The sequence below is a fragment of the Peromyscus leucopus genome, chromosome 7, assembly GCF_004664715.2.
Source record: "Peromyscus leucopus breed LL Stock chromosome 7, UCI_PerLeu_2.1, whole genome shotgun sequence".
In the NCBI taxonomy this organism is placed as follows: domain Eukaryota; kingdom Metazoa; phylum Chordata; class Mammalia; order Rodentia; family Cricetidae; genus Peromyscus; species Peromyscus leucopus.
Genome location: NC_051069.1, coordinates 96,987,286 through 97,014,884, shown reverse-complemented (window position 1 = coordinate 97,014,884; position 27,599 = coordinate 96,987,286). Strand labels below are relative to the sequence as shown.

At 57.4% G+C, this 27,599-nt stretch overlaps 1 protein-coding gene across 1 annotated transcript in view; it reads left to right on the top strand.

The window, feature by feature from the left end:
• Positions 1-27,599, top strand: part of Bsn (bassoon presynaptic cytomatrix protein) — a 92,447-nt gene that overhangs the window by 59,408 nt on the left and 5,440 nt on the right. The window contains 11 exon segments of the mRNA XM_028886995.1: positions 3,339-4,241; positions 11,275-11,826; positions 12,393-12,894; positions 12,897-12,995; positions 12,998-19,041; positions 21,110-23,189; positions 23,475-24,304; positions 24,435-24,534; positions 25,138-25,269; positions 25,794-25,848; positions 26,201-26,293. Of these exon segments, the coding sequence (XP_028742828.1) occupies positions 3,339-4,241; positions 11,275-11,826; positions 12,393-12,894; positions 12,897-12,995; positions 12,998-19,041; positions 21,110-23,189; positions 23,475-24,304; positions 24,435-24,534; positions 25,138-25,269; positions 25,794-25,834 (11,283 nt within the window). The 3' untranslated portion in view covers positions 25,835-25,848; positions 26,201-26,293.

Here is a 27,599-nt window from a genome sequence, read left to right as displayed (position 1 = left end):
CAGCCTCATTCTCTGCGACAGGAGCTAGGAGAGGAAGTGGCAAGAGGGCCTGTTTGTCCCCTGAGAGCTTCCTGGCAGCCTTCCTCCCTGGGACCGTCCTCTGAGACCACATGTGTCAAATACGCCTGGACCCCACCTGAGGCTGGTGGATGGTGGCCGGCCGCAGGCTGCTGATGTCCTTGTCGGGAAGACCTGTGGTAAAGCCTTTCTCAGGGAATATGCCTCGACTTCCCTCACTGCCCCAGAAACCAGTAGAAGGAACAGCAGAGAGTTGCTCTTGCAGACAGATCCCCCATAAGCTCCTCACTCAACTCAGGGTCCCCAGAACCTGCTGCCTGGTCCTTGGTCTTGGGGTCTACTCAGCCGCTCTTCGGCACATTGAACAGTTTGAGTAAAGGGGTGGAGTCTCTTCTGGAGAAGGTCCTCTCGGAGCGGTGGAGCCCATGCGCTGTGCCTTTGCAGATCCCGGCATCCTGGTGGGGTGGGCAAGCTGTGCAGCCTCTTGGCCCTGTGTTGGTGCCAGCCTGGGCCTTCTCTTCTTTACTGCCCTCAGGCCCTCCCGGGGCTGGGGTTCCGGGAATGCGTGAAGGGAGGGCCCTGTCAACCTGAGATGGTGGGATGGGCTTCCTTGCTGGAAAGAAGTGTCAGAGTGATGAACGTTAGTGTCATCCACCTTAGGGTAACCCAAGAAGGCACCCCGAGCTCCACTGGCTCCCGGAACATGAGGCATGAGGCATGCACATCTCCTGGCCAAGTGCCTGGTCAGGACAGCAGGACCCCAAGGGGATTCCTGTCATATTAGTAGAAGAATTAGTCCCTCAAATTCTGGTGGACAGCTTAGAGGGTACCTACGAGTCACGGGGGCCTGCCTTCTGGGCTCAGCCTCCCGATGAGAAGAAGTCACTGCGCGCAGCTGAGGAAGAACGCATTGTCACTGGTCTTGAGGCCAGAGTGTCTCCCACAGCATTGCGCTGTGTACGCTGCCTGGCCTGACAGGTAGGTAGGGTGCGCTGCCGTCATCATCGAGTCCTGTGGTGTGGCGTGGCGGGGACCTTGGAGTAGGGAGAAGAGTGTAGGATAGGACTGTCCCAGCAAACCCCTGGGGACCTCGCAGGGAAGGGAGAGTCTTGCTGAGTTCAGAGAGCTTCCTCTGCCAGGGTCCTCCTTGGGAGGCCTCATGAACCAGGTCTATCTGCCTAAGCCTGAGCCCAAGAGGACTGGGGGAGGACGCGGTCAAGGCTCCTCGCCGATGCCGCCGTCTGGAAAAGGCTGGGTAGAAATAGCTGCGCCCATCTGGCAGATGAGTCACTGCGGGGTGTTTCAGCCATTTCTTGAAGAGGTTCTATTTTCGGTGAGATGCCTGTGGCCCAGCCTTGGTGATGGGGGCTGGGGAAAGAAAGGTGCTGGTGGTGAGTAGAGGAGGTTGGGTTTTTTTGTTTTGTTTTGTTTTGTTTTGTTTTGTTTTGTTTTTAACACGTGACTTTGTTTAGCCCAAGGCAGGGTCACCTGAAGTCAGAGAACTTCCAGATCCCAAGAAGTCTTAACGTAGATGCACAATTGGAACATTGGGTGTGGCCTAGGCCTCTGCCCACTACAGCAGTGGCTTTGGTGACTGCCACCCTGGGCTAGAGGACGAGGCCTCGTTAGAGAGCAAATCCCCTTGCAGCATCCCTCATCTGGTGAGCAGAAGCAGCCTGCCCCTGAGAACTCACACTTAGATGAGAGTGAAATCCCCTTCCCATCTAAAATGAACTTTCTGGGAGGGCACTCAGGACTGGAAAATTTTTCCTACAGCTTGCTCTGTCCAGTAGACAAAATTCGACTGAGTTTTCAAAAGCACAGGGGTGGGCTACCGGTTCCCAAGGGGAGCTAGACTTCTCGGCCTCAGCCACACTGTTCTTCGAGTTTCTAGAGCTGGGTTTGGGCTTTTGGGGAGACAGATATTCCAGTGTCTGCAGAGGTGAATTCTACCTCCGAACTTGGCCTATCTAAAGTTGATTGACTATCAGAAGAGGTTCTGCACAAGGCACTGGGCTCCAGGCTGCCCAGCCTAGGAATCAGGAGTTAAACAGGGCTTTCATGGCTGCTCTTGCCAGTAGCAAGAGTTTCTACCCCTGTGACCACAAGAGCACACTGCTAACTCATTTCAGCCTTGGTTTCCTCCGCTGTGAGGACAAAATACCTTGGAACAAGCCCTCCGGGAGGCTTGCACAAGGGGATGCTCCCCACAATGCAATGTTTCCCCCATCTTTGGGTGCTGCTCCTGGGCTGCTGGGACAGGATGAGCTCAGTCTCTCCACCTGACAAGCCACCCGACGGCAGCAGAGACCTACTGCAGCCTTGGGGCCTCATGAGCTTTGAGTTTTATTTGTCATAGCAGGAGACCCAGTGTGTCAGGGCGAGGCAGCCGAGGGAGGATGACAGGAAGAGAAGCTAGATGGAGAGCAGGCCTGGGGTGGCTGGCGAGGTCGTGGTTCAGGGCTTCCCTGCTGTGCTGAAAAGTGCATAGAGGGCTGGGAGTCTGTAGGTGGTGTGCTCTGATTTACTAGTGGTTTATCTGGCAGGAAAAGGTAATGTTTCCTTATGGGATTGGAAGTCCAAAAGGAAAAACATCATTTAGCACATAGGTGACATGGAAGACTCAGACTGATCTTGTGACATGGTCGCATGTCCATCCCTGTATGGGTATGGCAAAGGGAAACTACATGTTTTTAGCATGAGTATCAGCATGAGCCTTGTTTGTCTTAGAGACAAGTTATCCCACCTCTCTTGTATGTGGTTGGAGGTATACTGCTTGCCTAGCATGCATGTGGCCCTGGGTTTCATCACTGACACCGTAAAACAAGCAATAGCATAAGCCCCAAATTCAAAGAAAACCAAAAGCCTTAACGACGTTACATCTCATTAATACCTCTCACTCACTCTGCTCTCAGGAGCTTTTGTTCTGTATCTTGTCCCTTCAGTGAGAAGATAAGGTTTTCCACAACAGGAATCCTGTCATGGCTTCTTTTATTCCTTATGCCTTCCTCTCTCATCTATTGCCTTTACTTACTAATTCTGCATGGTGTGTGTGTGTGTGTGTGTGTGTGTGTGTGTGTGTGTGTGTGTGTGTATGTATGTATGTGTGTGTATGTGTTGCACGTGTGCGCATGTGTGTGTGTATGTGTGTGTGTGTTGCACATGTGTGCGTGTGCGTGTGCGTGTGTGTGTGTGTGTTGCGCATGTGCGCATGTGTGTGTGGAGACAGTGACCTCGGGCGCTGCCCATCCCTGCAGCAGCCTGAGCCCTGTGCGCTGTGGCCTTGTCCTCTCTGCTGACCGGGTCGTTTCTTCCCTCAGGTGAAGGAGTGGCTGTGTTTGAACTGTCAGATGCAGAGGGCTCTGGGAATGGACATGACCACTGCACCTCGATCCAAGAGCCAGCAGCAGCTACACTCCCCGGCCCTGTCCCCTGCCCACTCCCCAGCCAAACAGCCTCTGGGGAAGCCAGAGCAAGAGAGATCCCGGGGCCCAGGGGCCACACAGTCTGGTCCCCGCCAGGCTGAAGCAGCCAGGGCCACCTCAGTCCCTGGGCCTACCCAGGCAACTGCCCCTCCAGAGGTGGGGAGGGTGTCTCCTCAGCCCCCTCTTTCTACCAAGCCTTCCACAGCTGAGCCCAGGCCGCCTGGAGGAGAGGCCCAGGGCAAAAGTGCCACCACAGTGCCCTCTGGGCTTGGTGCTGGTGAACAGCCCCAGGAGGGCCTCACTGGGAAGCTCTTCGGCCTTGGAGCATCACTCCTGACCCAGGCGAGCACCCTTATGTCTGTGCAGCCAGAGGCTGACACCCAGGGCCAGCCTTCCCCCAGCAAGGGGCCACCCAAGATTGTCTTCAGTGATGCCAGCAAGGAGGCTGGTTCAAGACCCCCAGGCTCAGGGCCTGGGCCAGCACCTGGGTCAGCACCTGGGCCAGCACCTGGAGCCAAAACCGAGCCTGGGGCTAGAACAGGGCCTGGACCAGGGCCTGGAGCTCCAGCAAAAACTGGAGGAACAGCCAGTCCAAAGCATGGCAGAGCAGACCACCAGGCAGCATCCAAGGCTGCTGCCAAGCCAAAGACCACGCCGAAGGAAAGGGCCACCTGCCCACTGTGCCAAGCCGAGCTCAACGTGGGTGGCAGGGGTCCCGCCAACTACAATACCTGCACTACCTGCAAGCTGCAGGTGTGCAACCTGTGTGGCTTCAACCCAACGCCCCACCTGGTGGAGGTAAGAGGGCCGGGACCAGCGGACTTCCTAGAACTTTGGTGAGGGGCGGGGCCTAGAGTATGGGAAAGGAGGGACAAGGGAGCCAGGACGCAAGGAGCCGCAGAGCTGGGGCTGCAGGAAGGGCTGCACTAACAGCCAGTGATCTACTTCCTGCCCCTGCCTCATGCTCCAGTCGGCTCACTCAGAACTGTCACGGTAGGTGGGGGTGACAGTAGGTGGGAGTGATGGCAGCTACTGGCGCTCACTGGCTGCCCAGTGCTATCGGGCTGAGTCCAGGCTTCGGAGGCCTTAACTGGCCTTCCTATCTCCAGCTCCCAAGAGCATGGCCTTGATGAAAGATGCCAGCCTCTTGGATCATGTAGGAAGATCCTGAGGTCTCACGCTGCTCTGAGGTAGGGAGCTGAGCGGCCATGGGGCAGAAGGCTTTTCTCACAGTGAAATAGACAATTTCCTGCCACCCAGGCTCCAAGCCAGCCAGCTGTATCTATACTTGATCCTCTCTTAAGGTCATGGGTATTAATGTTTACTTGTCAAAGCCCTAGCTAGCTTTTCATCCACATGTTTCCCCCTGGGTAGGCTTGAGCTCTCCTGGGGGATAAAATGCTCAAAAATACTCTCCCATCCAGGAAAGCTTGGGGGAAAGCTAGGGTTGAAGACACTCCTTCCTCTGTTTCTGCTCCAAAAAAGTGTACTGGGACCTGGACAGAGCCAAGTAGGAGGGAGAAGAGGCCTGGTGTCAGGCCTGGGAAGGCCTGAAAGACAGAGGTGCCCAGGCAAAGCTAGACCATCCTGGCCTGGTGACTGAGTTTGCTCTTGCTCCAATCCTGTTACTTCTTTCCCTTGCCAAGGACCACCCATGTAACTTTGCCATGGCCACCTTTGCCATGCCTGAGCATGTCCTTTGGGGGGTCTGGTTGGCTCATCATAGCTGGTAGATACATGTCAGGTCAGAGTACTTGGCCAAAGACCCTTCATGTGGGCAGCCACCTAAAGTCCATGTGAGAGTCAGTTGACTCGTGCATGGTTGACGGTGAGACAGGAGACACAAGCCACCACTAGTCCAAGGTGGGACCAGAGGGAGAACACGGAGTTGCCATGGTCTCCGCGCCACCTTGTTCTGACTTCCTTGAGATAGGCCTCCTTGAGACTCAAACCTAGTGTGACTAAGAAAACAACCTAACCACCACAGGTCATATTTTCCAACATACGGGAGGAGTAGCCCTGAGTGAGATGATATGCTTTATGTGATACTCACATGGCCTGCCGGCCCAACACTACTATCTGTCCAAGCTGTAGAGTCATTGGCTCGTTGGAGGACACTTGGCCTGGCCAGCAGTGGGGAAGGGTCTATCGAGGAGTCTCCAGAGCCTGCCTTGCCAAGCCGCCTCTAGGTCCAAGCTCACTGCTGGTCAGATGGGTGCCCTGACACTGAGGGACCGTGAGCCCTGGTGGACTCTTGAGCTAGCCTGATTTGGAAGCCCCTTATCCCCAAGAGACATCTAAGCCCATTTTTTCTCACTAAGCAGGCTGTGCATAGAGGGAAGGGAAACTGTCTATCCAGGAGCATAAGTGTTCATGACAGCTCCTTTTGGCAGCCTCGGGGCCAGGCCACAGTAAATGCTGGATCAGCCCAAACAAAAGTGTTCCAGTCATGTGGTGACTGGAGATGAGGCAGCTGAATTCTAATCTAGGCTTCTTTTTACCTCCTCAGTTCCAGCCTTCCTGGACTCTGGACCTTCTGCCTCTCTGCAGGCAGCGTTACCCACTCCCATGCTCTGGCGCCCTATGCCCTGCCTCAGAACTCCCTCCTTGGCCGGGGCAGTCCTGGCCTCTGGAGTCTTACAGGTTCCATGGGTGGAATGTGTGGCTGATGGGACGCTGGCCCTAGCTCCTCCCTAAGTCAGGCCTTCTGCCTCTGCCTGCTGCTTCTGACAGTAGTCAAGGAAGGGACAGCCCCCCACCCCTTTCCTTCAGTAGCTCTGCCTGTTAGTGCTGCCCTCAGAAGGGCTGCAGCTGCTCTGAGGAAGGTGTGGACCAGCAGTCACAATGCCCCTTCCTATGGAAACGCTAGTATTGTCCATTAGCAGAGATCCAAGCCAACAGCTCAGAGTCGTCCTCCGCTCCTCTCATCCCTGCATCCACTGCACAGAGCAGACACCCATAGCCCCACATCCTGCTGTTGTGAGAATCTGGTCTCTGCTCTCCATCCAGTGGCCATAGACCTCTCTACCTTTTCCTCCCATCTACAAAATGGCCACCCATTCCTGATGGTTCACACCGGCCTTGGATGTGCGGCTGCCTATGCAGGCTGGTGGGGAGAGGCTGCTGCATGGTGTGCCCCGTCCCTTTCTTCCAGGATTGCTTCTCTGAAGTCTTTAACTAGGCCATGGCTGTTCTTTTATCGCGTCTCTGTGAACGGTCACTTGTTCCGAGCAACCTCGTGCTTCCCTGTGACCTATTTTGCACCTCTTGGTCAGAGGCCTCTGATCCCTCACAGGTGTTGAGAGATCCACCCTGTCTTGGGAGTGAGGTAGCAGAGTCAGCATGCTGGCCCTCGTGCGGGTCACAGGGGCTGGGCCATCACAAGTCTGCTGGGCTGTCTCTCCCACACTTGGCTTTGCTGAAAGCAGTTGTTAGCTCAGCATGACTGAGCTGTGTGTCTGCACACGCTGTAAGGCAGACCTCGGTGTCCATGTACAGGCAAGGACAGACTCACAGCTCCCCATGTGTCTAGTAGACCTACTGGGCTTTACCTGAGGCCAGACCAGTAGGTTGGCCATTTTCCTCAACATCTGCAGCTGTAAAAGTCTTTTTTCCTTCTTTCTGGATAGAGTCTGGAGAATACCATAGAAGAATCACTAAAATTGGACCAATTCTTACTTGAAACTTCCTCTGAAAAAAAGCAACCTTAGCTATTTAATGAGTCATTTCATAATTAAGAGTGCTGATTCCAACTTTTTTCTAACCTATTTATCTTTTTGAAAGATAATAGTACCCTCTAGCTCATTTTCTAATTGACTTTCAGTTCAATAGTGTGAAAAAATCAGTGGGATTGCTACAGTAATATTCACCACTTTCTCATTATCAAATTTCAGTTGTGCCCTTGAAAGACCAAGCCTCCCTGGGCAAATGGCCTTGCACCTGTGACATGCGGGGCTAGACTGGTCTTCTGAACAGAGGCTAGAGTGCGGGCATGAGGTACAAGGCACACAGCTGCCTCTGGGGTTGCAGTCTCAGAGAGTCCCGTTTCTTCCCCTGTGGAATGGGAGCAGTCATTCTCTTAGGTGCCCATGGGAGCTGCTCTACCTCAGGTCCATATGCAAACCCTTACAAACATCGATCTTTAAGTCAGAATACTGGAACCAAGGTGTCCTAAAAGAGAACATCCATGATGGGAGGAAGAGTCCTCACAAGCCCCTCATGATCGAGATGTCAGTGAGCACTGTGGCCAGCCAGGCTCTGGGACTCCTGAGGGACTGTTATACAGGGAACAAAACACATTGGTGCCAGGGCATGAGGGGAGCACATCTCAGCTTCAGGGGAGCACAATGGAGAGGCTGGGTAAGGCTTCCCTCATAGGAGGAGCAGATCCAGGAAGGAGGGACTTGGGCATATCCAGGAAGGGACACGGGATGGAGTGGACATCACACAATCATAAAGGACCAGCAGCACTGCAACAGGCCGTGCCTCTGATCTGGTGTCTGAGTCCTTACTTTGGATATCCTTTAGGGGAGGAGGTTGTTCTGTGAGGCAGAATCTCACTTTTTAGCCCAGGCTGGCCTCAAACTCATGGCAACTCTCTTGTCTCAGCCTTGCAAGTGCTAAGACTAGAGGCATGAGCCACCATCCTCAGCTCCCCCTGGGTTTTTCCTCACTGCCCTCTGGTCCAGCAGTATATATGGCCAGGTAGTTGGCCGTGACATCAGCATGATGTCACGGTAAGTGGCACACAAAGCAGCTCCACAAATAAAGAGAACATGTGGCCTGTGGCCTCATTCGGACAATGGCAGACAGTGTGGGAGGATGGCCAGCATCCCACACAGCCCCACAGTCTCCTTGTCCCCACTAGCCAACGGTTCAGAGGCTTTGGGGTTACCCCGTACCTCCTCCCTTAACGTCCTTCCCATTCTGTGTGGACTGGGAGCAATACTAAGCATCTCTGGTTTCTGGGCGAGCCAGGGGAGTGCTGCACCGTGTTTACTTGTGTGAAAGTGACGCCTGAGCCACTGTGCGCGCGCGCGCGCACACACACACACACACACACACACACACACACACACACCTGCTGCCCCGGTACATGCACCTCCGTGTCCAGCCTGAGCTAATGACTGTTCTTGGGAAACTTGGATCTTCCTGTCCCCAAAAGGACTAACAGAGTCAAGGCAAGAGGTGGTCGTCAGTCTCCCCATTGTCTGTTCTCTGGCTGCTTCCCAGAAGAACCAAGCAAAAGGGACAGACAGACAGACAGCCATCCCTACTGCTGGGGCTAGGTGAAGCTTAGCGAGGGAGATATTCCTGTTCTGGGCAGATGAATGAATGAAGTAAGGAAATAAAGACTAAAGTGATGGCGGACTGCAGAGATGGCTCAGCTGTTAAGAGCACTCGCTGCTCTTCCAGAGGACCTGGGTTCAATTCCCAGCACCCACCTAGTAGTTCACACCTGTCTGTAACTCCAGTTCCAGACTAGGTGAGGGACCAGATGCCCTTACATAGACATACATGTAGGCAAAATACAATGCACATTAAAAAAAAAAAATCCAAAAAACCTAAAGTGAGTGAATGAATGGGCGTGAGTGGAAGATGGAGGGAAAAAAGGATGAGGGGTAGAGGTGGGGGCACATTGGGGTGGGGCCTGAGATGAAGGTAGATTGAGTAAGTGAGTTTGGGACCTCAACAGTTGTGCCCCGACTACTAGGCAGAGACATTCTGCATGGCCTCCCTTTCACCCATCCCCAGGACCCCGAAAGTGTGGGCTTTGGCCAGTTCTCCTCTGGCTCTGCCCTCCCTCCCCAGGGCCTCATCCACCTCTCCTCCCAGTCTCGGTGGGCTGGGGAAGGGCCTCCAGCAGCCAGGTCAAGTGCTTATTTTTAGCTCTTACTTCACAGCCCTCCTCCTCACCCGCCCTTTCTCACTGCTTACTTACTAAAGCGGAGCCAGAAGCAAGAGAGCCACCAGGAAGCCTTTGTGAAAACCGGCTGCTTCTGTGAATATACCTGTGAAGGGCGAAGCTCCAGATAGCCTGTGACTGTAGGTGGCATGCCCTACTAAAGGCCTTTCTGTGGGCTCAGATAAGCAGGTTCTGCAGGCCCAGGACACTGGCTTTGCCTCTGTCCACACTGCCCTTCCAAGGTACCTCACTAGTTTTTAAGATTGCTGCTTCTGGGGTGGGTTGTGCAGGCCAGAGGTGGGGTCAGAGGTTTGTCTGAGGCAGCAGGGGCAGTGGGATACCCCTTTTCCTATACCTTGGCTCTGTGACTCTGTAGTTCTCATAGTGGTCCCTCCGAATTGCTCTGCTACTGGTAGGAGCCCATGTCTACACACCCAGGGTGAGCAGAAGCAAAAAGGAAGGGGTGTCAAACGTTTGCGCCCCAGGGGCAAGAGTGAACTGAGCGCTAACCCTCATTTCCCATCACCCCTTGCAGCCAAGGCAAGGCCTCAAATTCTGATCCTAAAAGAGGATCCTGGAAGACATATGCCTATCAGCCTAGACCTGCTGCCGGAAGCACCCACTCAGAGATTCTGAGGACTTCACGGCCGATTCATACTTATCATGGATTGTTTGGAGCTGTGGGTTCCCGGAAGGGCCTGTGTCTATCACATATCTCATCGCAGTGACCAAATTCCTGACAGAGGAACTTAAGGGAGGAGCAGTTTGCTTTGACTCATGGTTTAGAGGAGCCATGTTAGCTGGGGTAGCGCTGTTTGTGGCATAGCTTATTCACACCTTGCCAGATCAGGAAGTGGGGAGTTTGATCTGGAACCAGAAGTAGGTATCACCTTCAAAGTCCACCCCTAGTAACTCATTTCTGCTAGTTAGGACCCATGTCCAAAGGTTCCTCAACCTCCCAAATAGCTCTACCAGCTACTGGCCAAGTATTCAAACACGTAAGCCTGTGGGAAACAGTTTACATTCACCATACGGTGCTGGTCACCGTTCCTCCATCCTCATCACGACTGTCTTCAGCCTTTAGCCCTGGTCCTGAAGCTGCGGGTGGAACTTGAGAGTGGTGGCCGATGATGAAGAACTGATACCACTCCAGCTCTGGAAGGAGCAGGGCTCTTGGCCCAAGGGCCGCCACACACACAGTTCTCCATCAGAGGAAGAGTCCAGAGCCCTGGGCACGGAGGAGTCCTCTCTGTGGGGTTCTTCGCTAGCCCTAGACAAGGAGACTTGGGCTAGAAGTGTGAGCAAAGCCCTGACTCCAAACAGGGCTTCACTTAGATGTCTTTCCTGAACCGGAAGTCTGCCCCAGCTGAGCAGAGCCTGGGGAAGGAAATGGCAGGATGGCGTCAGACCCCAGAACAGGAGGCAGGGGAGGGCGGTCCCTCTAGGACATACACCTTCTGTGTCTGAATGCCATCCTGCTCTGCAGGGCCTCTCGGCTGCTGGGCCCATAAGGCCCCTGAGTTACAATTCAGTCCTTGAGGCTGGGGCCCTAGATCTCCCTGTGTCGTCCTAAACTTGGTCATTCCTGTGCTTTCTCGTCCCTCCCGGTCGTCCTTTCTGGCCCAGTGACAATTTCTGTACTGTTAAGAAGAAAACCTTTTTAACTTGTCATTTGCATTTTGACTGTGTCTATGTCCCTGAGAAGTTTCTAACTGGGGGGCAATATACCTGTCAGTTTTCCTCTTGATGCCTTTGATAGTGTGCTTTGAAAGACAGGCTGGGGAATGTCTCAGTGGTACAGTGTTTAAATCATGCAAGACCAAGAGTGGGGTCTGTCTCCTCCCCAAGACTGGAGAACCATGGAAACACTCTCCGACTACTCCTGAGTCTGTGATTTTCATCCACCTCCCTTCTGTTTCCTTCCAGAAAACAGAATGGCTCTGTCTGAACTGCCAAACCAAGCGGCTGCTGGAGGGCAGCCTGGGAGAGCCAGCCCCCATGCCGCTGCCCACGTCACAGCAGCCCCCGGCAGGAGCCCCTCACCATGCAGCTGGAGCAGCCCCTCAGAAGCAGAAAGGGCCACAGGGGCTGGGCCAGCCATCAGGCTCCCTGCCTGCCAAGGCCAGCCCTCAGGCCTCCAAGGCCAGCCCTCAGGCCACCAAGGCCAGTCCTCAGGCCACCAAGGCCAGTCCTCAGGCCGCCAAGGCCAGCCCTCAGGCCACCAAGGCCAGTCCTCAGGCCACCAAGGCCAGCCCTCAGGCCAAGCCACTTAGGGCTTCTGAACCCAGCAAGACCTCTAGCAGTGCCCAGGAAAAGAAGACAGGGATCCCTGTTAAAGCTGAGCCTGTGCCGAAGCCACCTCCAGAGACCACTGTGCCTCCTGGGACTCCTAAAGCAAAAAGTGGGGTGAAAAGGACCGAACCTGTCACCCCAGTCATCAAGCCTGTTCCAGAAGCTCCCAAGGGTGGGGAGGCTGAGGTCAGTTCTATTTAATTTCCAGGGATCCTAGCTTTCAGACAGTTTGAGGATGGGCTTGCATCCCTGAAGGTCTCAGGATGTGAACCTGAGATAGAACTATCTGGGCCCACAGAGACACCCCAACTGAAAGGAGGTCTAGATTAAATTTCAGCAGATTGCTGGGTATGTTGACTCATGCCTTTAATCCCAGGACTTTAGAGGCAGAGGTAGTCAGATCTCTGTGAGTTCAAGGCTAGCCTGGTCTAGATAGTAAGTTCTAGGACGGCCAGAACTATGTAGAGAGACCAGACCTTCTCTCAAAAATAAGAACAAACAACAAACAAAAAGTTCAGCAGGTCTGGAGACTGTGAGAGTGAGACATGTCCTGAGGCTGGCATTTTGCTGAGTTCCACTCTTTGATCCAGTAAAGTGTCTCTTTGAAGACCTAGAGCTTCTTGGAGCTTGCTGTGCATCTGTAAGTTACTCAGAGAGAAAGGAAGCCCTTGGGAAGTGGGGGGCCCCTTCCCTTGTCCCCGGGATTGACAGAAAGGGCTAGGAGTAAGCATCTGCTTCTCCCCCTACTACAGGAACCCGTCAGCAAGCCTTACACTCAGGACCTGTCTCGGAGCCCCCAGAGCCTCAGTGACACAGGCTATTCTTCCGATGGTGTCTCCAGCTCCCAGAGTGAGATCACAGGGGTCGTTCAGCAGGAAGTGGAGCAGCTCGACAGTGCCGGGGTGACGGGGCCACGCCCACCCAGCCCCTCAGAGCTCCACAAAGTGGGGAGCAGCATGCGCCCTTCACTAGAGGCCCAGGCTGCGGCTCCCAGCGGTGAGTGGGGCAAGCCACCGCGGAGCCGTGCTGTTGAGGACCAGAAACGGCGCCCCCACTCCTTGTCCATCATGCCCGAGGCCTTCGACTCTGATGAGGAGCTGGGGGATATCCTAGAGGAGGAAGATGACTCCTTGGCGTGGGGGCATCAGAGGGAACAGCAAGACACAGCCGAGTCTTCAGATGACTTTGGCAGCCAGCTGAGGCACGACTACGTGGAGGACAGCAGCGAGGGCGGCCTGTCTCCGCTCCCACCCCAGCCCCAGCCCGGGCAGAAATGACGGACGAGGAGTTCATGCGACGTCAGATCCTGGAAATGAGCGCTGAGGAGGACAACTTGGAGGAAGACGACACTGCTGTCCCGGGCGAGGCCTGGCCAGACACAGCACCCAGAAGGGGAGTGCCAGGCCCAGGCCTGAGTCGAGCCAAGAATCAGCAGCGGCGCCCAAGAGGCGCCTACCCCATAATGCCACCACGGGCTATGAGGAACTCCTATCCGAGGGAGGCCCGGCAGAGCCCACCGACGGCAGTGGAGCCCTGCAGGGAGGTCTCCGACGCTTTAAAACCATTGAGCTCAATAGCACAGGTACCTACGGTCATGAGCTGGACCTGGGCCAAGGTCCTGATCCCAGCCTGGACCGGGAACCCGAGCTGGAGATGGAGAGCCTGACAGGCTCCCCCGAAGACCGCTCCCGCGGGGAGCACTCCTCCACCCTGCCTGCTTCCACACCCAGCTATACGTCGGGCACCTCCCCCACCTCCCTGTCCTCGCTAGAGGAGGACAGTGACAGCAGCCCCAGCCGCCGGCAGAGGCTGGAAGAAGCGAAACAGCAGCGCAAGGCCCGACACCGCTCCCACGGGCCCCTGCTGCCCACTATCGAGGACTCTTCCGAGGAGGAAGAGCTCCGGGAGGAAGAGGAGCTTCTGCGCGAGCAGGAGAAGATGCGGGAGGTGGAGCAGCAGCAGCGAATCCGCAGCACAGCCCGCAAGACGCGGCGGGACAAGGAAGAGCTCCGGGCTCAGCGGCGACGCGAACGCTCCAAGACACCACCCAGTAACCTGTCGCCCATCGAGGACGCGTCCCCCACCGAGGAGCTGAGGCAGGCGGCAGAGATGGAGGAGCTGCACCGCTCTTCCTGCTCCGAGTACTCCCCCTCCCCTTCCCTTGACTCGGAGGCGGAGACCCTGGATGGCGGCCCCGCTCGACTCTACAAATCGGGCAGCGAGTACAACCTGCCCGCCTTCATGTCCCTCTACTCACCAACCGAGACACCTTCGGGCAGTTCCACCACGCCCAGTTCCGGGCGGCCCCTCAAGAGTGCTGAGGAGGCCTATGAGGACATGATGAGAAAAGCTGAGCTGCTCCAGAGACAGCAGGGGCAGGTGCCGGGGTCCCGGGGACCCCATGGGGGCCCCTCTCAGCCCACAGGCCCCCGGGGGCAGGGCTCCTTTGACTATCAAGACACCCAAGACCATGACTATGGCAGGGCTTCTCAGCCTGCTGCAGAAGGCACACCGGCAGGCCTCGGGGCAGCTGTCTATGAGGAGATCCTTCAGACATCACAGAGCATAGCCCGGATGCGGCAAGCCTCGTCGCGGGATCTGGCTTTCGCTGAGGACAAAAAGAAGGAGAAGCAGTTTCTGAATGCCGAGAGTGCATACCTGGACCCAATGAAGCAAAATGGTGGCCCACTTACCCCTGGAACTAGCCCTACCCAACTTGCTGCTCCTGTGTCGTTTTCCACGGCCACCTCCTCAGACAGCAGCGGAGGCCGAGTTATTCCCGACGTCCGAGTCACTCAGCATTTTGCAAAAGAGCCTCAGGATCCTCTCAAGCTCCACAGCTCTCCTCTGTCCCCCAGCTTGGCCTCTAAGGAGGTGGGCATGGCCTTTTCCCAAGGCCCTGGGACGCCAGCCACCACAGTTATGGCCCCTTGTCCAGCCAGCCTCCCACGAGGGTATATGACGCCAACCTCCCCAGTTGGCTCAGAGCGTAGTCTGTCACCATCGTCCACAGTCCACAGCTACGGACAGACCCCAACCACTGCTAACTATGGGTCCCAAACGGAGGAGCTGCCCCAGGCTCCCAGTGGCCCTACTGCCGGTGGACGGGCCCCCAGAGAGAAGCCTCTGAGTGGGGCGGATGCTGAGGTTGGTACCCCCCAGCCTTCTCGGGGATATTCTTACTTTACAGGCTCTAGCCCACCTCTCTCTCCATCCACACCCTCAGAGAGCCCCACATTCTCACCAGGCAAGCTGGGCTCAAGGGCCACAGCAGAGTTCTCTACACAGACACCAAGCGCAACACCTTCCTCGGACATTCCGCGGAGCCCTGGCACACCCTCCCCCATGGTAGCCCAAGGCACGCAGACACCACACCGACCCAGCACTCCTCGCTTGGTGTGGCAGCAGTCTTCCCAGGAGGCGCCAGTCATGGTCATCACGCTGGCCTCGGACGCTGCTAGCCAGACCAGAATGGTACATGCCAGTGCCTCTACTTCCCCGCTGTGCTCGCCTACTGACACTCAGCCCACCTCCCATAGCTACAGCCAGACGACACCTCCAAGTGCGTCCCAGATGCCCTCAGAACCAGCTGGGCCACCCGGTTTCCCACGGGCACCCAGTGCTGGTGCAGATGGGCCCCTGGCATTATACGGCTGGGGTGCCCTCCCTGCCGAAAACATCTCATTATGCCGGATCTCCTCTGTCCCTGGAACATCGAGAGTTGAGCCAGGCCCCAGGCCCCCGGGCAGTGCAGTGGTAGATCTTCGCACCGCTGTGAAGCCCACGCCCATTATCCTCACCGACCAGGGTATGGATCTGACCTCTCTTGCTGTGGAAGCAAGGAAGTACGGCCTTGCCCTGGATCCAATTCCAGGACGTCAGTCCACCGCTGTGCAGCCTCTCGTTATTAACCTCAATGCCCAAGAGCAGACGCATACCTTCCTGGCCACTGCCACCACCGTGAGCATCACCATGGCCTCCTCTGTGCTCATGGCTCAGCAAAAGCAACCGGTGGTATATGGAGACCCTTTCCAGAGCCGCCTGGACTTTGGCCAGGGTTCAGGTAGCCCTGTATGCCTGGCCCAGGTCAAGCAAGTAGAACAGGCTGTCCAGACAGCCCCATACCGAGGTGGGCCCCGGGGAAGACCCAGAGAGCCTAAATTTGCCAGGTATAATCTTCCCAACCAGGTAGCACCTCTGGCCAGAAGGGACATTTTGATCACTCAGATGGGCACCGCCCAGAGTGTTAGTCTCAAGCCAGGACCAGTGCCGGAGCCGGGTGGTGAGCCCCACCGGGCTCCTCCTGCAGAGCTCCGGTCACAGGCTCTGCCCGGTGCCAGGAAGCCACACACAGTGGTGGTGCAGATGGGGGAGGGTACAGCTGGCACCGTGACCACACTGCTCCCAGAGGAGCCCGCGGGCGCCCTGGACCTCACCGGAATGCGGCCCGAGAGCCAGCTGGCATGCTGCGACATGGTCTACAAGTTCCCCTTCGGCAGTAGCTGCACGGGCACCTTCCATCCTGCCCCCAGTGGCCCTGACAAGAGTGTGGCAGATGCCGCCCTGCCTGGCCAAAGCAGTGGCCCCTTCTACAGTCCCAGAGACCCTGAGCCCCCTGATCCCCTCACCTTCCGGGCACAGGGGGTAGTAGGCCCTGGGCCCCATGAAGAACAGAGGCCTTACCCACAGGGCCTTCCTGGAAGGCTGTATTCCTCCATGTCTGACACCAATTTGGCCGAAGCTGGCCTCAGCTACCATGCCCAGAGGATTGGGCAGCTCTTCCAGGGCCCTGGAAGAGATTCAGCTGTGGACCTCAGCTCACTGAAGCACTCTTACAGCCTAGGCTTCGCAGATGGGCGCTACTTAGGGCAGGGCTTACAGTACGGCTCATTCACGGACCTGCGCCATCCCACAGACCTTTTGACTCACCCACTTCCCATGAGGCGCTATAGCTCAGTGTCGAACATCTACTCAGACCACCGGTATGGCCCACGGGGAGATGCAGTTGGCTTTCAGGAGGCCAGCCTGGCCCAGTACAGTGCCACCACGGCCCGAGAGATCAGCCGCATGTGCGCGGCCCTCAACTCCATGGACCAGTATGGTGGGCGGCATGGCAGTGGAAGTGGTGGGCCTGACCTTGTGCAGTACCAGCCCCAGCACGGGGCTCCACAGGGTCTGGCGCCCCTCAGATCTGGCCTCCTTGGCAACCCCACCTTCCCAGAGGGACAGCCAAGCCCTGGGAGCCTCGCTCAGTATGGGCCTGCGGCAAGCCAGGCGACAGCAGTCAGGCAGCTGCTCCCATCCACAGCAACAGTGCGTGCGGCCGACGGCATGATCTACTCAACTATCAACACCCCGATCGCCGCAACCCTGCCCATCACCACCCAGCCTGCCTCGGTGCTGCGGCCCATGGTGCGTGGTGGCATGTACAGGCCTTATGTATCTGGTGGAGTCACAGCCGTGCCCCTTACCAGCCTGGCCCGTGTGCCCGTGATTGCTCCTCGGGTACCTCTTGGACCAGCAGGGCTCTACCGATATCCTGCACCAAGTCGATTCCCCATCGCTTCTAGCATCCCACCCGCCGAGGGGCCTGTCTATCTGGGGAAGCCTGCTGCTGCCAAGGCCTCGGGGGCAGGGGGCCCGCCCAGGCCAGAGCTGCCAGCAGGGGCTGCTCGCGAAGAACCTCTTTCCACAGCTGCCCCTGCTGCCGTCAAGGAAGCCCCAGCAGCCCCTGCCCCTGCCCCGCCGCCTGGCCAGAAGCCACCAGGAGATGCCGCTGCCGCGGCGGCGGGTGGCAGCGGAGTCCTCAGCCGGCCTGGGGCTGAGAAGGAGGAAGCGTCTCAGGAGGAGCGGCAGCGGAAGCAGCAGGAGCAGCTGCTGCAGCTGGAGCGGGAGCGGGTCGAGTTGGAAAAGCTGCGCCAGTTGCGGCTGCAGGAGGAGCTGGAGCGAGAGAGGGTGGAGCTGCAGAGGCACCGTGAGGAGGAACAGCTGCTGGTGCAGCGAGAGTTGCAGGAGCTGCAGACCATCAAGCAGCACGTGCTGCAGCAGCAGCAAGAGGAACGCCAGGCTCAGTTTGCGCTGCAGCGGGAGCAGCTGGCACAGCAGCGGCTGCAGCTGGAGCAGATCCAGCAACTGCAGCAGCAGCTGCAACAGCAGCTAGAGGAACAGAAACAGCGGCAGAAGGCCCCCTTCCCGGCAACCTGTGAGGCGCCCAGCCGAGGGCCTCCCCCAGCTGCCCCTGAGCTGGCTCAGAATGGCCAGTACTGGCCGCCATTGACCCACACAGCCTTCATTGCCATGGCGGGGACTGAAGGGCCTGGGCAGCCTCGTGAGCCCGTACTGCACCGGGGCCTCCCCAGCTCGGCGTCGGACATGTCGCTGCAAACTGAGGAGCAGTGGGAGGCGGGCCGCAGTGGCATCAAGAAGCGTCACTCGATGCCACGCCTGAGAGACGCCTGTGAGGCAGAGTCAGGGCCTGATCCCGGCCCGGTCCGGAGGATTGCAGACAGCAGCGTTCAGACAGATGACGAGGAGGGCGAGGGCCGCTACCTTCTGACCCGGAGGCGCAGGACGCGGCGCAGCGCTGACTGCAGTGTGCAGACGGACGATGAAGACAATGCCGAATGGGAGCAGCCTGTCCGCCGCCGCAGGTCTCGCCTCTCCCGCCACTCCGACTCAGGTTCCGACAGCAAGCACGATGCCACGGCCTCAGCCGCCGCCGCCGCCGGCGCTGCCAGGGCCATGAGCAGCGTAGGCATCCAGACCATCAGCGACTGCTCTGTACAGACGGAGCCTGACCAGCTGCCCAGGGTCTCTCCAGCCATCCACATCACAGCCGCCACGGACCCCAAGGTGGAGATCGTCAGATACATATCGGCCCCAGAAAAGACGGGGCGTGGGGAGAGCCTGGCCTGCCAGACAGAACCAGATGGGCAGGCCCAGGGTGTGGCCGGGCCACAGCTTGTAGGACCAACTGCCATCAGCCCCTACCTACCTGGCATCCAGATAGTCACCCCAGGCCCCCTAAGCAGATTTGAAAAGAAGAAGCCGGATCCTCTGGAGATCGGGTACCAGGCCCACCTGCCCCCCGAGTCTCTCTCCCAGCTTGTGAGCCGGCAGCCTCCCAAGTCTCCACAAGTGCTCTACTCGCCAGTCTCACCCCTGTCCCCACACCGGCTCCTGGACGCCTCGTTTGCTTCCAGTGAGAGGCTGAACAAGGCTCACGTGAGTCCCCAGAAGCACTTCATGACGGACAGCACTCTTCGACAGCAGACTCTGCCTCGCCCCATGAAGACCCTGCAGCGGTCCTTGTCTGACCCTAAGCCCCTCAGCCCCACCGCAGAGGAGTCCGCCAAAGAGAGATTCTCCCTCTACCAGCACCAGGGGGGACTAGGTAGCCAGGTATGGGCACAGGGGCTGGTCCAGGGTGGGACAAGGGTCTATTTCTAGCCTGAGGGGCCCCAGAGGGAGGGGTTTCTTCTGGGGTGGGAACGGAGTCACCTCTGGCTCCAAAGGCCCAGGGGAAGGAGCTGAGGAGTGAAGTTCCTCAGTGCACATCTGATAGAGTCCATAGCCCAGCAAGGCCAGCCTGGATGAGTATGGACACACAGGGCCCCCACAGCCATCTACCCAGACACCCCACCAGAAACCTCAGCCTCTCCACAGCCCCGTCCCTTCACGACCCGTACACTGTCCAGCTCTGTTACCTCCTACAGTCCTCTTCAGTTCTCACCTCCAGTCTAGGCACTTTCCACTCCGAGCCTTATCTATGGATGTTCTGTGAGACGTCAATAACACGGTTCAGGCTGCCTTGTGCCCCGCTTCCCATCTCTAGGTGGCTTCACTGCCCAGCCGTGGCCCAGCACTCCAGCCCCATCTGGAGGGCCGCAGGCACGTCCTGTGTTTCATTGTCGTCCCTGTCCCACCTTCCCCATCGACTGCTTCCAAACCTGTCTGTTCCGCTAACACAGTAAAGGCTCCTCGTCTATGGCTTCAGTTTCCAGTCACGTTTTAGAACCGTGAGCGAGAGCCTGGCCATGGGCTGTAGTGGTGGAGAGTTGGAGACTGGGAATTTAATGCTAACCACTCTTAGTGCAAGGTTGAGGAAGGCTGGCTTTTCCTGAAGTCTCTGAAGGTCTGGGGAGGTGAACCAGAACATGGTGGGTATTTCAGAGTTCCCAGGATGCAATGTGGGCTGATAGGCCAAAGGAAGAGATCCCAGGGAGAGGAGATAGGACCCAGAGGCACTGGGAGATGTATTTGCTCATTTTCTGGGTGTATACAGAGGATTTGGAGCCTTGGGGTGAGCTTGTGGAGATGATGATGGTTGTGGAGGTGTGTAGTGAAGGGTCCTGGTAGGGCCGGCAAGGAGGGCAGGTCAAAGAGGCAGGTCCTGTTCCAAACACACAGGGTCCCCACGGGCTAGCCGTGCGGGACCAGCCTATTGATGGACACTCAAGGTGTGCGGCCAAAATATGAAAAGATAGATGATAAGGAGTTAAAAAGCTAAATGTATCCCACTAAAGGCTACATTTGTTTTAAAATTTGAGATCACGTTGTCTTTTTCTCTGTGACACCTTTTTATGTAGCTGCTTGGCAAGGTAATAAGTAGGAATCTTGGGGTCAGTCTCCAGTATATTTGGGGGATTTTGGTGGCATAGGAAATCCAGAAGAGTGGGGCATTCTGGAAGGTTGGGAGCTGGAAGCTAAAGAGAATCCAGGGTGAGCACTCCATCAGCAGGGCCAGTGCGAGCCTCTGCAGCCCGTGAGGAGGTGGAGAGAGCACACGGGGGAGCCTCGAGCGGAAGCTGTGCTGCTGGTACCCAGAGGTCTAACAAGAAATGAGAGGTTGGCTGATGGAGAGTTTGGGGAGCCGGAGGCTGGACCGGAGCACAGCTTAGGTGTGGCAGAGGGTAGTGCAGGACGGTTAGAGGAGGAAGGTGGGCAGGCAGCTGAGCAGCGTGCTGCTCTGGAGAGGAGCGAGGCAGGAAGCGTAGACTCTGAGCCTATTAACGGACACAGTTAGCATGTGCCCCTCCCTGTCTCCCTGTTCTTAAAGGAGCCTGGTGGATCTAGAACCTTCTACTATACCCCTCCTCTCCTTGACTCCACGGCCCCCTAGGATGCTAGGTCCCAAACTTAGAGCCAGACCTATCTTCCCCCACCTCAGTGACAGGCAAGCCTACTGGAGATGTGCACAACACAGAACGCAGTCCGACCCTCACCACCTACCTGTTGCCCAAAGCTTTGGAAAGGACTGTAAAATGACCCTAGGACTTCCCTTCATGGCAAAGAAGCCCAGACCAGAGGGTGGGCAGGGTAGACCCTGAGGCTGCTTGGGAAGCAGGGCATCAACAGTGTGGAGCCCAGCTCCTGCCTTGGAGAACCTCCAGACCTGGTTCTTCTACCCCATGCCTCAAAGTCACCCACACCTCGGGTCTCAGTGCTGCCCACCTTCCCTCTGTCTCAGGTGTCGGCGCTGCCACCCAACGGCCTGGTCCGCAAGGTGAAGCGGACACTGCCCAGCCCCCCTCCAGAGGAAGCTCACCTTCCCCTGGCTGGCCAGGTGCCCTCACAGCTGTACGCAGCCAGTCTGCTGCAGCGAGGGTTGGCGGGGCCCACCACCGTCCCTGCTACCAAGGCCAGCCTGCTCCGGGAGCTGGACCGGGACCTGCGGCTGGTGGAGCATGAGTCCACCAAGCTGCGCAAGAAGCAGGCGGAGCTGGACGAGGAGGAGAAGGAGATTGATGCCAAGCTCAAGTACCTAGAGCTGGGCATCACCCAGCGCAAAGAGTCTTTGGCCAAAGACCGGGGTGGCCGTGACTACCCACCTTTACGTGGCCTTGGTGAGCATCATGACTACCTGTCTGACAGCGAGCTCAACCAGCTGCGGCTCCAGGGTTGCGCCACGCCCGCTGGCCAGTATGTGGACTACCCTGCTTCAGCTGCTGTGCCTGCCACCCCCTCCGGCCCCGCTGCCTTCCAGCAGCCCCGGTTCCCACCTGCAGCCCCACAGTACACCGCAGGCAGCAGTGGACCAACTCAGAACGGCTTTCCAGCCCACCAGGCACCCGCCTACACTGGCCCTAGCACGTACCCAGCACCCGCTTTCCCTCCTGGAACCAGTTACCCAGCTGAGCCTGGCCTGCCGGGCCAGCAGGCTTTCCACCCCACGGGCCATTATGCAGCCCCGACTCCCATGCCAACCACACAGAGCACTCATTTCCCGGTCCAAGCTGACAGCCGTGCCCCCCACCAGAAGCCACGTCAGACCTCACTAGCTGACTTGGAGCAGAAGGTACCCACCAATTACGAGGTGATCACCAGCCCTGCTGTGACCATGTCTTCAGCCCCCTCTGAAACTAGCTACAGTAGTCCAGCAGTGAGCAGCAGCTATGACCAGGGCAAAGCCCCCGAGCATCCCCGGGGCGGTGACCGAAGCAGTGTGAGCCAGAGCCCAGCCCCTGCCTATCCCTCTGACTCCCACTACACCAGTCTGGAGCAGAATGTTCCTCGAAACTACGTGATGATTGACGACATCAGTGAGCTGACGAAGGACAGCACCCCCACTGCCGCAGAGAGCCAACGGCTGGAGCCTTTGGGGCCGGGGGGAGTCAGTGGGCGTCCTGGGAAAGAGCCTGGAGAACCAGCTGGCCTTGAGGGACCCACACTGCCCTGCTGCTATGGCAGAGGTGAGGAAGAATCTGAGGAGGACTCATATGACCCCCGTGGGAAATCTGGTCATCACCGGAGCCTGGAGAGCAATGGCCGGGCAGCCAGCACCCACTATTACGGAGACAGTGACTATAGGCATGGGGCTCGAGCAGAGAAGTATGGTCCAGGGCCCATGGGGCCCAAGCATCCCTCCAAGAGCCTGGCCCCAGCTGCCACCTCCTCAAAGCGTAGCAAGCACCGGAAGCAAGGCATGGAACAAAAGATCTCCAAGTTCTCGCCGATCGAGGAGGCCAAGGATGTGGAGTCAGACCTGGCCTCCTATCCCACACCCTCCGTCAGCAGTAGCCTGACCTCTCGGGGCAGAAAGTTCCAGGATGAAATCACCTACGGGCTCAAGAAGAATGTGTATGAGCAGCAGAGGTACTACGGGGTGTCCAGCCGGGACCCCGCAGAGGAGGATGACCGCATGTACGGTGGCAGCAGCCGGTCCCGCGTGGCGTCCGCATACAGCGGGGAGAAGCTGTCTAGCCACGATTTCAGTGGCCGAGGCAAAGGGTATGAGCGGGAGCGGGAGGCTGTGGAGCGACTTCAAAAGGCGGGCCCCAAGCCCTCGTCCCTGAGCATGGCCCACGGCCGGGCACGGCCCCCCATGAGGAGCCAGGCCTCTGAAGAGGAGAGTCCCGTCAGCCCCTTAGGGCGGCCCCGCCCTGCAGGGGGTACTCTTCCCCCTGGGGACACCTGCCCACCGTTCTGCTCCAGCCACTCCATGCCTGACGTCCAGGAACATGTCAAGGACGGACCACGGGCCCACGCATATAAGCGGGAGGAGGGCTACATCCTGGATGATTCCCACTGCGTGGTTTCTGACAGCGAAGGTAATGGCAGCTGGGGGTGATCTCTGCAAATGCTCAGCACCTGGGGGTCTGCCTGCCTGTGGGACCCTGGGCCCCAAGATGTCGCAGCAGAGTCTGTCTTGGCATCTCATCTGTGGTTCCTGCTGCAGGTGGCCCTGTACCCCGGTTCCTGGTTGTTGGAGGGTGGGGACCTAGTGACCTGCTTGTGGCTGTGGTACCCACTCTTTGGTCCCCTTGCATGGCTTCAGCTAGGTCTCCTCTCCGGCTAGCCAGGGGCTGATGGTGTTCTGTTTTTGGTCTCTGAAGCGTATCACCTGGGCCAGGAGGAGACAGACTGGTTTGATAAGCCCCGAGATGCCCGCTCCGACCGGTTCAGGCACCATGGGGGTCATGCAGTCTCCTCCTCCCAGAAGCGAGGCCCTGCCAGGCACAGCTACCATGACTACGATGAGCCCCCTGAGGAGGGCCTGTGGGCTCATGATGAGGGTGGTCCAGGCCGCCACGCCTCAGCCAAGGAACACCGGCACCACAGTGACCACGGGAGGCACTCAGGCCGCCATGCTGGTGAGGAGCCAGGACGGCGTGCTGCCAAACCACATGCTCGGGACATGGGTCGCCACGAGACCCGACCTCACCCTCAGGCCAGCCCTGCCCCTGCCATGCAGAAGAAGGGTCAGCCTGGGTACCCCAGCTCTGCTGATTACTCACAGCCATCCCGTGCCCCGTCAGCATACCATCATGCCTCTGACAGCAAGAAGGGTTCCCGGCAGGCCCACTCTGGGTCCACTGCGCTGCAGCCAAAGCCAGAACCCCAGTCACAGCCACAGATGCAAGGCCGGCAGGCAGCTCCAGGACCGCAACAGTCACAGCCGCAGTCATCCAGGCAGATGCCCTCAGGCACAGCATCACGCCAGCCACAGCCACAGCAGCAGCAGCAGCAACAACAGCAGCAGCAGCAGCAGCAGCAGCAACAGCAAGGTGTTGGGCCACAGGCTCCCCAGCAGGCTCCATCACAGGCTCGGCTGCAGCAACAGAGCCAGCCAACCGCCCGGGGCTCCGCCCCTGCTGCCAGCCAGCCAGCAGGGAAACCTCAGCCAGGCCCCACCACAGCCCCGGGGCCCCAGCCAGCAGGACTGGTGAGTTAGCTCTGTGCCTGGGTCCCCGACTCCCCTAGGGCAGATGCTACAATTGAAGTTTGGATGTCCCTGTGGTCTCAAGGCAGGGGTGGGGGTGAGCGGGATCTCAGCCACAGGTTCTGTGTTGCAGCCACGTGCAGAACAGGCGAGCAGCTCCAAAGCAGCAGCCAAAGCCCCCCAACAGGGGAGGGCTCCTCAGGCCCAGCCAGCTCCAGGACCTGGACCCGCAGGTGAGCTACGCCCAGAACACTCAGACTGGTCCTTCCCTATACCAAACCTGTACCTCACTTCCCCCCACGTTCTCACGAATCCCCCATAAGTACCCAGTAGACTGTGGACCTCCTACCCGAAAATGAGCCTGGACCAGTGAGAACTCCGTCCTCGAAGGCACTAGAGAGCATGACTTTTATTTATTTATTTATTTTTTTTTTTGTTTTTTCGAGACAGGGTTTCTCTGTGTAGCTTTGCGCCTTTTCCTGGAACTCACTTGGTAGCCCAGGCTGGCCTCGAACTCACAGAGATCTGCCTGCCTCTGCCTCCTGAGTGCTGGGGTTAAAGGCGTGCGCCATCACCGCCCAACTGAGCTTCTTATTCTCCCTTCCTTACCCTCCCCTCCTTTACTCTGTCCCCTCATCTTTCTCTGCCCTTTAACCTTTACCCGTCTCCTCTATTTCCTGCCCTCCCAGCCTTTCTCCTCTTCTTATTCTCATCTTCCTCTTTTTATTCCTCTAGCCCACCTTCTTCTACCTCCCAGGTTACCTGTGTTCAGATCCTCCTCCTCAGACCTCAAACGAGCCACGGTGTTGTTCATGACGATGCTTTCTTTCCTATAGGGGTGAAACCTGGAGCCAGGCCTGGGGGGACCCCAGGAGCACCTGCGGGTCAGCCAGGGGCAGATGGGGAGAGTGTATTCTCCAAGATCCTCCCTGGTGGAGCAGCAGAGCAAGCTGGGAAACTGACAGAAGGTATACACTGCCTGGGGTCGGTCCACACGGGTGGGCGCTTCTCGGGTGGAGGTGGGGGTCGGGTCCACACAGGTGGGCACTTCTCAGGTGGAGGTGGGGGTCGGTCCACACAGGTGGGCGCTTCTCTGGTGGAGGGGGGGGGGGTCCAAGGGTGGGCTTCTCGGTGGAGGGGGGGTCGGGTCCACATGGGTGGGCACTTCTCGGGTGGAGGTGGGGGTCGGGTCCACATGGGTGGGCACTTCTCTGGTGGAGGTGGGGGTCGGGTCCACACAGGTGGTCCAGGTGGCACTCGGTGGGTCCCACATGGGTGGCACTTCAGGTGAGGGTGGGGGGGTGGAGGTTGGGGGGGTGGGCACATGGTGGAGGTGAGGGGGGGTCATCCACACAGGGATTGGGGGCAGGTGGGGGGTCACAGACCACGTGCTGGTACCCAGTGTTTCCTGGGTAGTCCTTGCTCCCTGGGCCTTACTGTGACTAGGAGTCTGGTCCAGTTCCCTGACATCTCTCTATTTTCTGTGTCATAGCTGTCTCTGCTTTTGGCAAAAAATTTTCCTCGTTCTGGTGATTGTGTCCAGAAGGGTGAGTGCTTGCTCCTGTCATATGTTGGGAAAGGCCTGAGTTACTGGTGGTTGGGGGAACTCTGAAATCCCAAAGTAGGAGTCCTCTGGGAAGAGTCCAGTCTTCAGTGGATGGTACAGTGAGAGCTACAGTGTACTCTCTGGAGTGTGAAAGAGAAAGAACAAAGACACTACACAGAGCCTCAGACATGGGGCCAACTCAGTACAGGTCCCCAGCAGTAGGAAAGCAGGGCTAATGTCCCTTTGCCCATCCCAGCCCTCCCGCAGTACTTTCAAAGTGATGGGGTATCTTGGGCTATAAGGAAGCAGGCAATGCTGTGGAATTCACAGCCTTCCTCTGTAATGCTCCTCAGGTTCCTGAAGACCTGAAGAAAGATGATATCATTGCTGTGGAAAAATCTCTGGAGTCAAAGGCCTGGGCGCAGCTCTGGACTCTGCGTATAACAGTGAGTGTCAGGACCAGGTTTAGATAGCAAGAAAAGTTGCCAGGTGGTGGTGGCGCACGCCTTTAATCCCAGCACTCAGGAGGCAGAGCCAGGTGGATCTCTGTGAGTTAGAAGCCAGCCTGGTCTATAGAGTGGGATCCAGGACAGGCACCAAAACAACACAGAGAAACCCTGTCTCGAAAAAAAAAAAAAGATAGCAAGAAAAGTGGGTGAAGGGCCCCGTTCCTGAAGGTATGAACTAAAAAGGACCTGGTATGCTTCTTCCAGCTGGGATGGGTCTAGCAACCCCCCTCAGAGGCAGGGTGGCTGGCACAGTAGTGAATCAACTATCCTTGGGAAAGGGCCCAGTGGAACCAGTTGTACCCCTACAACGTCAGGTCTGTATTCTGGACACTGAGTTCAAAGTCATTCTGGAGGACAGGACAGACTATGGGTCTCATTGGCGACACTAATGCCTGGTGCTGGTGTCACCAAACCCTGCAGAACTTAGTGGTTTTGGGCGTGAAGTCAAGACACTTAGATTCACGGGTTGTGCTTGTGTCTCACAAGACGACAGAGTGATTAAGGGAGAGAGGCAGACAGAAAAGGAACACGAAGGGACAGCTGTCACTGGTCAGCTAGTCTCAGTCACGTTCTAGGTCAGCTCAGCAAGAGAATGGAAGGCTCAGGTAGAAGCCCTCTCTGCCTAGACTGTAGTGGCCAAGGAAGATGGGATGCCCCCTCTTGGAGCCCGCCCTGATCCTGGCCTTGGCCCTGCCTCTGTGGACAGAAGAGGAAGTGCCTCGTCCAGAGTGGGGGAGAACAGCCAGGCTGCTGTCGCTCCTTGCACAGCCAGGAGTCATCTATCATGCCATCTGCACGAGGCTTCTCATCTCCTGCTCCTTTTCCAGTCTGGAGTTAAGAATCTGGAGATCTGTGGGGGGCGGGGTGGGGGCACACAGCTAGTCACTCTAAGGGAGACTTGGAGCAGTAAGTGCCCTTCCTTAGATCAGGCCTGCTCGTGGGACAGACGTCCCACGGACTGCCAGTCATTTCAGGAGCAGGGAGGCACTGAAAAGGTCCAATCTCTCCTTTATTTACTCAACAAATGCTTGTCAAGCCCCAGGTATGTGCCAAACCCTGTCTTAGACATTGGAGACACACAGGAATCAGAACCAAGTCCCTGTCCTTTCGAGTCCTCAGTCCATTAAGGGAAACAAAGAGTAAGTTTCAAAATAAAAACAATAAAAACTTAGCCACGTAAGGTAACATACACCTTTGATCCAGTACTTGGAGGCAGAAGCAAACGGTCTCTGAATTTGAGGCC